The sequence below is a fragment of the Vulpes lagopus genome, chromosome 9 (assembly GCF_018345385.1).
Source record: "Vulpes lagopus strain Blue_001 chromosome 9, ASM1834538v1, whole genome shotgun sequence".
Lineage (NCBI taxonomy): Eukaryota > Metazoa > Chordata > Mammalia > Carnivora > Canidae > Vulpes > Vulpes lagopus.
Window position 1 is genome coordinate 70,639,913 of NC_054832.1, and position 12,207 is coordinate 70,652,119.

The window sequence follows — 12,207 nt, forward strand, 5'->3', positions numbered from 1 at the left end:
ATTTTATTTTGAGGCTATTACCCTCTCTTCTGATTTATTATAATGCATCTTCTCAGTAATGTCAAATTAACTCTCTGCCATAAATATTTCTACTTTTAGCTCTTTAAAAAAATTTCAAAGTATCAACTATTCCTTCAGAAAACACCCAGAAATGTAAGATTTTCCCTTTTCTAGGCCATACAATGTGGCACTGTTTCATGGATTCCATGAGGTTCTCCGCCACCCCTACCCAAGAGCAGTTTTCTCGGTTTCCTCTAATGGTTTCCCTAAAAAGATTCCATTTCCTGTACCAATGCCAGTGATTGATTTATAGTTCACATTCTACCTTTGATTTTTCTGGTTTTAGTGGTTTGGGTTGCCTAATATTGCCCATTTTTGCTCATCATTCACTGTGTTCAGACAGTGTTAGATGTCTGCTTTCAGTTTTTAAATAGAAGATATAATAACTACCTAGTTTGAAAAGCTCTTTGGGATTATGGGTTTGGTTAATATCCTCTAAAAACAATTTCAAAAAACTGTAGTAGAAGATTATAAATGACTTTTTATGTGATTGCATCCCCTGGTGCTTTGAAATAAAAACACAATAAAGAATATAAAAGCACTTGGTCAGAAAGGCTAATCCTGAGTTGATGCCATTTACATTTAGATTTAAATAAGCCAGCCTATTTATTCTTTCAAACTTTGCTTCAGGTTTTAAATTGAGAGTACATGGAAATTAAAAGTCCTAGTATGTTTGGATATGTTTTGAAAAGTTATAATGCCTGAATTCAGTTGACTTCTAAGAATAATAACTATGATAAACATAAGGGGTAGGGAAATGTAATTAGTTATTTTTAATAAAACAATTTTATTGCAACAGTTATTAATAATGTTCCTCTAATATGTGGTCCAGATAAAGCAAAGCAGGATCATTAATGTAATACTGCAAATACTGTGCCTTCAAGACTGTGGGGTATGCACATAAGCCATATACAAATACGAGTAGTCATAGAGGCTGTTCCCCCATTTTTGTGAATGATGGAGTAGAAAGCAGAGGCATGTTCTAGTGGCCAAGTCTTCCGCTAAGAATTCAGACCTTGATTTTAGTCCCAGATGGACCATGTGACCAATAAAAAAGTCTGTTTTTCCAATCGTAGCATGAGAGGTTCAGATATGAAGCCTTTGGGGATCTTTCTAAGACCAGAGTTCTAGAGCTCTATGCACTATAATTCCACATGTCCAAGTGGACATGTGCCCACTACACATGGTGCACTCTAAGAACGGTGCGTCTGCACAAGGCCTGCTGAGATCCCTGGAACCAGCTCCTGGAAAGGGTATGGTTGAGTGGAGCTGTGAACAGTATACCGATGGCTTTCACCTGATGGGGTATGTGTGGAGAGGGGATAGGGTCAGGGGTCTGGGATCCTGGGCTCATGTGTTGATCAAGCCACAAGGACTGACTACACCTGTTGTGACATCCAGCTGGATTTTTGTTTGGCATCTCAAAATTCTTCTGAAAGAGGCCTACACTCATTTACAGGCAGGTCTCTTGATTCTGGGCCCATCTCTCTGTTTTTCAATTATATAAAAATCTTAGGAAGAACTACATCTAGCATTTGAGTAATGGTGTTAGCTCTTTCTGTACATTTTTTAAAGGGCTTCTGCTCCAATTTTACTCCACCGTAAAACATTAAGCCGACCCCTTTCCAAAGCCTTCAAACCATTCTCTAAAAATTGAATCTTATTTATCTTCTCAAGTGATCACCCTCTCTAGGAAAATAATCTATTTAGTCGATCATGTATTATAGACATTTCCTGAGGACCAACCTTGTGCTGGTCCTAAGCTATTGAGGTGCTAGAGATAACTAAGATGCACAGTGTATCCTCCATAGCTCCCTCAGTGAAGATCGTCCCTAATAAAAAAAAACCCCACTGGAACCAGGGGGCTCCTTGAGGGAGCCCAGAACTGGAGAGAGCCCTAAGAAAAGGGTGTAAGCCCTAGGGGTGTAAGAAAATACCAAGGGGCATGAGAAACATTTCAGCAAATAGAAGGGAAGAAAGGCATTCTGGACAAAGAGGTGTGAAGGTGTGTGGGAGGTACGGGACTAAGTGAGGCCAGAGACTATCCTAGCAATATCAACATGGCTTCCATTGCCCTAGGAAGCAAGCATAGCATGGAACAGTTGTCATCCCTTCCTGGGTTTCTACATAGAAGGTCCTCCAGAAATAAGATTCCAGAGCATTTTAGTTAGGGTTCACCACAGAAAAAGATCCATCAGGGTGTGTGATCAATTGTACAAAATTGTCTCATTTGATTGTGGAGGCTGAGAAATCCAAAACTATAGTTGAGAAGCTGGAAAGGAGAGCCAGTAGTATAGTTTCAGTCCAAAAGCTGGCCGGCTTAAGACCCAAGAAGAGCTGATGTTTCAAGTCTGATGGCAGGAAAAGACTGTTGTTCCAATTCACTGGATCAGGTAGGGGGAGTTCCCTCTTACTCTCAGGGGGAGTCAGCCTTTTTGTGCCATGTAAGCTTTCAACTGATTAGATGAGCCCCCCCCCCCCCCCCACGGTAGGCAGGGTGATCTTCTTTACTTATTTTACCAATTCTTACATTAATTTCATCCAAAAATAACCTCACGTGACATACACAGAATAGAATTTGGCCAAATATCTTGGCACCCTGGGGCCCAGTCAGGTTGACATAAAACAAACCATCATCCTACCTCCTCTCAAAACATTAAGGCTTAATTATAAATATATGGAGACATTCTGCCCACCTGATTACTAAATTGGCAGCTCACTATGAATCTTAGTCTTTTGAAAGTCTCACAATGCCACAGAGGTTCGGGACAGTATCTCAGGGTTGAGGTAGTGCCAACACTCTGCCTTGATCATTTATTGACACTGTTTTCAGAATTGGTAGCTAACTCACCATGATCATTCAGAATCTACTTATATGTTCTGGTGGGTGAGTGCACGTGCTGGAAAGACAGGCTGCCTGTCTTAAGAGCTCTGTGACCTTGAGCATCTAACTTCTCTGTGCCTTTGCATCTTCCTTTATCAAATGCATGTAATAATAGTACCTAACTCGCGGTTGTTGTGAAGATTGAATCAGTTAATACATGCCAGTTAGTACATATAAAGCTAGCTACAGGCGGGTGATGGGGACATGGAATGTACTCCAAAAAATAGTTATTCCCATAGTCACATACCTTTTATTGTAAAATGCTGTTTCAGCCTTGGCTCTCTGGTAGTTAAGCATTGGTTCTTTTTGAGCAGAGTCCTCATCAAGAGCAGTAACATTGAATATACTCAATTAGCATACACTTTGGATAGACTAAAACCAAAACTTCAAAGCCTTAGTTGGCTTGAGAACGACACCAGATTTAGAAAACGAGTTAGAGAAGATGAAATAGAAAGTAACACATTTATAGAATATGCATAGGCCGTGGAGTATTTGATCCACTTCACTACTTCTGTTCAGTTTAGTTTGCTATAGTCAGAGAAACTGTCCATATTTTAAATGATTCTTTGGCATCTTAACATTAGAAACATTTGCAAACAAACCAACAGGGGGTGGGGGTGGAGAAATGCTGAATGATGCTTTTTGTCAGGTTTTGAGCTGTTAGCCGTAGCAGGTGGATTGACTGGGGCTAGCCTATCTTTGGGTGGAAGGCGTTCACCTGACTGATGGAAAAGCAACTTTGGGTAAGTCACTTGGACTCAGGGCTCCTGAGCCAGATGACAAAGCAACCAAATGTCTAGCTAGTCTTTTCTAAGTGTGCTATTTATGACTTGTCCTAACAACCACATCATTCAATAAGTGATTTCATATCTGTTTAGATAAGTAAGTTTGTTCATATCAAGTGAAATACATTTGCAGGGTGATGTGTGTGGAAACCCTTTGGATCCTTGAACTTAACCTTGTGAGTGCTTCAGTGTCCTTACGAGGGTCTTCCCGTGTCTGTGTGAATCTCCAGGGCACACACCCGCTGTACGTTCCAGTTCAGAGACCTTGGGGGTATCCCAGGGTTTGTACGACCCTCTCATGTGAGCAGCTCATAGTTGGTGGAATGTGATGTCTGTAACACGGTTTTCTCTTTTTTGATGGTATATAGAATATGTCCGTATTGTTGTGCACTTGCGCCTCCATCAATAACACTGTTCTGTCTTGAAAAGCAATTTTTCAGATTTTCGAGTTCCCACATCTGAAATTAGTCTGGCAGTGAAAGTATAGGGATGCTTTGCCCATTGATCAAATGACTAAAGATAGCCGGGGATTAAGTCTGAATGGAGTGATTACTGCTTTTGAAAACCCAAATAATGAAAAGTATGTTGTTGTTATGTCCCTGTTGCTTGGACTATCCGACGGTTCTGCACTTGTACCACCCCACGAATCTCCTCCTCCCTTCTTGTCCCTACCTTGTACATTTGTGTATGAATCTCTGTGCATCTGTAATACCAACATTCATTCTAGACCTTTGAGAAACTTTGGACAGGAGTGTTTAATCGTGGAGCTTGTAGATTCTTCCCGGTATTCATTGGCATTATCGTTCTTAGCCACAGTTGTAATGCCACATGCTCTTTTCAAGGATTATTATAAAGTTAAAACTGTTCATCATAAGGCTATTGCAATGAAGCCAGTGTTAGTCTATTATAACAACTCTGCACTTCTTCACCTTTGAGAGCTAAACTCAGAGTGCACTGAGCTGTGCCTTGGTGTATTTGTATAGCATACAGTGCCATTCATTTAATACTTCATTACAACTGAACTGCAGTATGTATACATGGTATGCAAAATGAGCCATTTTTGTTTTAAAACAGATTGCAGATGAAAGGAAACCATTCATTTCTTGCTTGCTTGCTGTAATTACTAGAGCACTAATTACTCCAAATCACTGACATCCAGGGTCAGGAAAGATGACAACAGAAACATCAGAGAAAAGATGTGGCTCACTTGCTATGACAGATTTTCTGTACTCCCAACCACAGTATTTTTTTTTTTTTATGGCTACTGTTTTCCAGTTTGATGGTGAAAACAGCAACAACAAACATGCACACAGTCAAGATTGCTGAATGTTTACTATTATTTCATTCGCAGTTTGACGGTGAGAACATGTATATGAGCATGACAGAGCCGAGCCAGGACTATGTGCCAGCCAGCCAGGTGGGTTAATTAATCTTCTCTGCCTTGTTTCAAATTGTAATTAAACAAATTCAAAGAGTTGCATTGCAAATGAGTAGCACTATCAGTAACTGCCGCAATCAGGAATAATCATAATTTATAAACAAAGCATTTAAGCCTTGTTTCCAGTTAATGAGATAGAGCTGATAAAACACCGGAGTTGGCATTTGTTGAAAGATACTACCTTGTTTCCTCTCCAGAATGGCAAGCAGCTGTTTTGCCAGCATGATCTTTCCTAAACAGTTGTTTTACCTTTAGGAAATAAAGTCTTTACAGGTGCAGGTTATTTGTGCTTCTGACGATAGACGAGTTAATCATTATAAGCTACACATGTCACAAGTAGCTTTAATTATCAACTATTGGGGCAGTTTGCAATACAACGTTGCATTTATAACCGAAAGCACGTGGCCGGTGGGCGCTGTATGGCTGCTTTCAGGATCTGCCTGGTGGGTAGCTTTGGAGCCCAAGTGCATGCTGTGATTGAGACTTTCAAGAGCATGTTTGTAGCCCTTTCACTGGGAATGGTTGACGAGGTAGTTCATCATGAGAAGTGACAACAAAAATCCAATGAAAATGTAAATGGTTACATTTATAAAAGTAAATTCTGGGCTATTTATTTTTAGGTACTTAAGACCAGGCCCTTTAATCTGGTGAGGGCATTTAAAGCAAAATTATAACCGCCCCACGGTGCCAGCATAAAGTAATCTGTAAGGACACTGTGAGCAAAAATAAATAAATGGATAAGTACAAGCGAGGGAGAGTTCATAGGAGCATTTTGTAGATTTGATTTTTTTTTTTTTTCTGGAATAGCCAAACCATGGCTGTTTGAAGTTTCATGTATCGGTAACTATGGCATAAACTCTAACATAGGAGTTTTTTAATGCCTCCAGAGCCGCCCAAAGAGATTTGATAGCTGGGATGGGTGAGGGCCTAGAGAACAAAAATAAAACTTCTATTTTTTTTTTCATGGTGGTTGTCAGTGAATTAATCTAATGTATATGTTAAGGGCGCACTTTGTGAAGCTTTGAAATTTCTCTAAGAACAAAATGTCTTGTGCTTAACTCAAAACAGAGGCGAGCCTGCCTCTCCATGAACTTTGCATTTCGAAGTCATTACGATCACTGCCTTCTCTGGCAGACATTCTGGAAGCTACACTATATTGTCCAGACGAGAAGGTCATCATTCAGTTCAAAGATCTGGACTCCTTTTCCTTCCATTCAACCGAGTTGATCACTTTCAGAATACCTTTGCAAGGCTGAGCTTGGATTTACAATTCTTACTTCACTGAATTCATTCGGCTAAGTAGCCTCAGAGATCCATAGGTAGTTGTGAATAGGACTGTTTGATTAAAAAATGAAAAATGTTACTATTAATTTTCTTCTAACCATCAATCCCCAAACTGTACTGACAAGTTTAGTATTACTATTAGATTAAAGCAACCCAGTATCATCTCTTTGGTGCCTTTAGGGTTTTGAAGTGTAAGGGCTAATTGAATTTGTTTGAAACAGTAGAAACACAAACTCAATAAATGATTGCTGTTATAAAGCAGCTGCTCCCTTTCAGAGAATCATTATGTCCGTCTTAAAGACTTTTGGATAAAGGATTGGAAATTCAAAGCATATACATCATAACAACTTGGCTCCTTAGATTTTTAAATTCAAATACAATGGCTACTATTAAGCCCTGACTAAAATCAAACAACTAACATTATTTCTTTTAATATTTCAATCAGGAGTTACTAAGAATGTTTTAAATATCAGTGATAATTAATGAAAGAGTAAAGAGCCCCAAATACTTTTGGGGCCTTGTAAAGACAGGGCAGGTTTGTGTGCCAGAAGCAAACTATTTTTTAATAATGTAGCACATATGAAAATTTTTTTGAATGTGCTACTTTAAAAATTAGACTAATGCAAGATAATACATACTCTGGGGGGAATAAACTTTGCAAATTACATAAGTTGAATGGCCTTAGCTAAATTTTACACTTAACATTCCTTTTGTTTACTGTAATATGGTGTGTTCAAAAATTCATTACCTGGTATTCTTTTAGGGAATTTTAATCAATTTACCCCTTTCGGCAACATAAGTAGGATTTTAGTCATCTTACAGGAAAAAAAAAATAGTTTTATTCCTTTTCCTACATAACATCAAACATCTGCATAGTTTAGTAATCCAAGACAACTTGCCTCATAGCATCACTCAACAATTATAATTCCTGTTCAATTTTCAAATCAGTACATGCTTTGGGACTTACAGACTAAGTTGCTAAGTAGCAACATATGGTACAGTACTGTGCCTGTGATGTTGCTGCGAGCAAATAGCATAATTCTAAACTTGAAATGATTTTTATAGAAAGCCAATGCTGGAATGGTTCCAGAAATGGAAGTACACTGTAAAAATTAATGATATTCTTTTAGACGGTCCCAAAGGCCTCTTTGGCACTATCTACTGCAGGCATTCTATACCTCTTAAGCTAGTGTATACAAATCCTTAAATTTTTTTGCATACAGTTTTGTAATTGATAGGCAGCTTTTAAATTGAGTATACTACCTTATAATAAGCCTGACAAATATGCAATAAAAACCCATGACATTTCCACTTCTCCCTGGCCCCATTCTTGGAATATTGACTCTTTTCTTCTCTAATAACTAGTTATAAGTGTGCTGGCCACTCAGTACTTGATTTTATTTTTGAGAGAGTGTGCAGCTGGGGCTGAGGGAGGGGCAGAAGGAGAGGAAGAGTGAGAATCTCCAGCAGGTTCTACGCCCAGCACGGAGCCTGATCTCACAACTCTGAGATCATGACCTGAGCCAAAATCAAGAGTTGGAAGCTTAACTGAGTGAGCTATCCAGGTGCCCCATTCAGTACTTTAATATAAACACCATTTAATTTTTTTTTTTACTCTGCATAGAATTAGAAGCATGTGATACAAGATTTTTTAGTGTGTTCCCAGACCCTGGCTAAGGGGGCCCATGTTGCTTAATTCCTCATGAGATTGCAGATTCCCCCCACACACACCCAAGTAGTTTGTGGGAATATGTGAGCATGCTAAAGAAAGGAAAGCCAGACATGAAGAGTGGCCAACAGTCCTTCATAAACTCCCATCTTTCTCATTCTTAACCTGTCACGTCTGATTGACCAAAATGGCAGAGCACACAACAGCAAGGCAGGAAGGGATTGGGCTTCCCAACTTAGCTCTGAATCTTCTCTAGAATCTTCTGAGCCCACTCAGACTCACGCTGTCAGGCCTTTCTCTTTCCCTGAAAAGACTCAAGCCCCTTTCTCTAGCCCCTAGAATTATTGTACCTTTGGTAGCTCCTCATATGTGATTCTACTCAAGATGTAAGTGTTCATTTGAATTAACTACATCAAAGGAAACAGAAGAGGAGTCTGATTCTCTTGGTTGAAACTTTTTATGGCACGAAGGTTATTTATTTATGTTTAGTTTTGAGTATGTGCCATTACTTTTTCTCATTCTCTCTTCTATGAAAGTGTCCAGAATATCATCTTCCATAGCTACCTGTTCATTCTGAGCTTTCCACCCAAACTGGCAACATGTTCCCCCGCTCACCTTCTCTGGATGCAGAAACATTCTCATCCATTCCTCAGTTGGGGTAATGTGTGAAAAAGGTAGCAAAGGACTGACGTTTTTTATACAAGAAATAATCACTTGATGGGGGAATCAGAAGATTTTTCTAGTGTCAGGTCTTAGAGAAGCTAAATTCTTAAGAAGACTACCTAATTGAACCATATTTTCAATCAATCACTTCTTCCTTGACCTTGGCTTCACGCTGCTAAACCAGTTCCTTCTCTTTGGTTTCCATCACTATCCCCTGGCTTCCTAACCCTTTCCTCCCATCCTCCTTTCTTCTTACTCTCCTCCTCTCCTTCCTCCTTATCTCCAAGAATAGTTATCCTTTAAGCTTGAACTAATTTTTATTGTTAATTCTGAGCATCATCCTAAACCCTAAATATTAAGTGTCCTGATGTGAGATCTGATTTTAGATTATTTCAGGTGGTGATCAGATTTCACTCTGCTTCTTTTCTCTTCACTCCACTGAAGTCCTCTCTCTTACCTGGCCCTCAGATCTCGAGATTTTCATCTCATTTTATCATGACAATGATAAAATAGAAGCAGTTTTCCCCTAGAATCTTAAAACTAAGCATTTAACTTACATTTCATATCACATATTTTGAATAGAAAAGTTGAAGGGCATCCATATATTTAGGGCAGTCCTCTCATGTGAGTTTCAGGTGTGATTTCTAACACCACTGGGCATCTGTTTCTGACTGCAGCTCAAACTCTTCTTCTTCTTCTTCTTTTTCTATTGCCTGTAGTCCTAAGGCTTAACACCATCTACTCAGTCATCAAGACAGAGATTTTAAGAGTCTCCCTTATCACTAGTTAGTGTTGATTCTACTTTTTGGCATAACTTTTGAATCTGTCTCCTCTTCCCTTCTACATAATTATTGCTTAGGCCCCAGGCTCACAGTTTCTCCTTAACTTCTCTCATCTTTCCTCACTTTCACCTTTCCATTTCCCTGCTCTCTGTTGCCAAATGATCCATGTCTCTTTCCTCCTCACACACCTCCTTGCCTCTCCAGTGTATAGTCGGAGGTACCGAAGTACATATTTGCCCCTCCATGGCATGTAGTGTACTAGAATTGGCACCCATTTCCTTGCCTTTCCCATGTGATTATGAGCTCTTGAGGACAGGACTGGCCCCTGCTTCTCCCTGGATCTCCTGGGCCTAGTGTGTCTGACATCAGAAATATGCGCTATTATTTGTTGGAAGATGAATAAGCAATTAAAATATTTTATGTACCTTAAAAATCACATTAACTTTTTAGGTCTTCTAACTCTTTGTGATGATTTTCAGTCCTGCACAGCAGCCATTTAGTAAATCTGGACCTGCCCGTTGCATTCCAGTAGCTTCTCTCCACCTGGGTCACTGATACCTCGCCATGTTAACAAAAGGCACCACCCCTCCCATCTCCTAAGGCAATCATTTCAAGTACAAGACTCAAAGAATTAATGTGATAATAAACCAGATGGTAATAGGCAGTTATTCCTACAATAATTATTGTACTGCTATTTGTCATAAGCAATACAATGGCAGTGGAACCAATAAGGACTCTCCAAGCTCCTCTGTACGTTAATTTCTTTAATCTACTGTTAGAATCACAGTGTCTTGAGATCTACAAACGTATTGAAAGCTATATATTTTTAATTACATGTTTTTCTAGTAAGAAAAAAACTCCAGGTTCAAGTGTAAATGAGGTATGAAAAAAGGGCCTAGAAGGTATACTATTTTAAAGAGCATTTTTTGAAAAAAAAAAAAAATCTCTTGACTATGGGTCATAAAATGTCCATGATTGTGACATAAATTTGAACTATAAATTAGACCAATTATTTTTAGATTGGTTCCTTTTGGCAGAAATTTCAGGAGTAAAGTCAACTTGACTTTTTGACCATTGACCCAATAAAATGGCAAAGCCGCCATGCTTTGAGTCATCTAGTTAGTCCAACAAAGTCTGGCATCTTAACAAGCCCAAACTAGTTACTCAAACCAGTCTTCAGCATAACACTCAAATGATTACTCTGCGCAGTCCCGGAGGTATTCATTACAGACAAAATTGCTCTTGTTGCCTTGCATACAAGCTGAGTTTTCAATGGGAAATGAAAGGATGCCTGGAAAAATAGGCCACCTAATTAAGTTAAACTACTCTAGCATTTGGCTTGACATCTTCATTACTCAAAATTAAAAAGATGCTTCACTTGAGCACACAAGTTACTATTGTTTATGTTGTTTTCTTCCTAAATTGGCTTCTTACATGGAAGTCTGTTTTTCAGAATTATATCTTGAAATAGCTCACATATTTCTTACAGTTTATAAAAATGTCTTAATAGCTGTATGGATTCTGAACACGGGCGCCATACAAATATATATCTTAGGGCTCTTGGTAGTCAAACACACATCAGTCTCCCTGAGTATTTTCTTGATCATTTACATATTGGTACGACTGAAATTTAGATGACTTTTTATCTAGCCAGTTTTTATCATTATTATCATCATTATTATCATTAGAGGGGTATTGACTCCATTAGCTATAAATGATCAGTTACAGAAGAAACATGGATTCCTCAAAAAAAGTTTAAGTAGACCATAAGATTTAAACTGAAATTCATTTGTCCAGTTGAAGTGTTTTATATCAACCTCTCAGGCAGAGCTATTTTGGGAACATTTTAAAACATAAACACATGTAGAGCACACCATCTACTGATTGCCAGTTCCCACTCATTGATACTAATGAGGCAGCTGACAGGTTAAATGTTGTGTATCATATACATTTCCAAGCTGTGGGATTTGTGAATATAAGACTCATTTTTTATTTCACAAAATGAATGTTTGTTGCTGAGTATGCTTGAGAATTTTATGATAATTGTCTAATAGTATATTTTTTCAAGCATTAGGAAAATGCATTTCAGTGATAAAAACGATGAAAATGTCTGAGTGTTATAGCATTGGTGGTATAAATCAGATTCTCAAAAAACAGCGAGCTTCATCTGGAGGACGGTTTGTTTGGTGGGCAACTGTCAAGTGACACCAAGACATTTTGGCACTGGGAAGGGGTGCTGTGACTCCAGGACACCACCTCACCAGTTCTGCAGTGGCACTGACTACATTTTGAGAGCAGCCCATTGGCTTGTAAGAAATTGTACTTTGTAGATTTTTTTTCTTTAGCATATGAACAATTATGAAAAGCTAAATGATCCTTCCTGTGAAGTTTTGCAATATATAACATGCTAGATTTTTTTGTCTGGCACTTATTATAGCAAACCTGTCACTAAAGAATGTCTAAAAAATAGGTATGGTATTTCAAGTTAAGAATAGAGATATGTTGAATGATGTCATCTGTCTATGCCAACTCCATTTCCAAGACACAGATTGTTCTAAACAAACACTAAAATTTTATTATGCCAATATGTCAAGTAGAAACGATTTTGCCCATTTTTAGCATAAGAACACTGAGGCTTGGAA

At 38.6% G+C, this 12,207-nt stretch overlaps 1 protein-coding gene across 3 annotated transcripts in view; it reads left to right on the forward strand.

The window, feature by feature from the left end:
- TOX (thymocyte selection associated high mobility group box) overlaps positions 1–12,207 on the forward strand; it is a 298,656-nt gene that overhangs the window by 145,114 nt on the left and 141,335 nt on the right. For 2 of the 3 annotated variants that reach the window (XM_041769529.1, XM_041769528.1), the window contains one exon: positions 5,081–5,146. The exons of the other annotated variant lie outside the window; for it this stretch is intronic. In XM_041769529.1, coding sequence (XP_041625463.1) covers positions 5,081–5,146 — 66 coding nt within the window. The remainder of the gene's footprint in view (positions 1–5,080; positions 5,147–12,207) is intronic. 3 annotated transcript variants of the gene reach the window in all.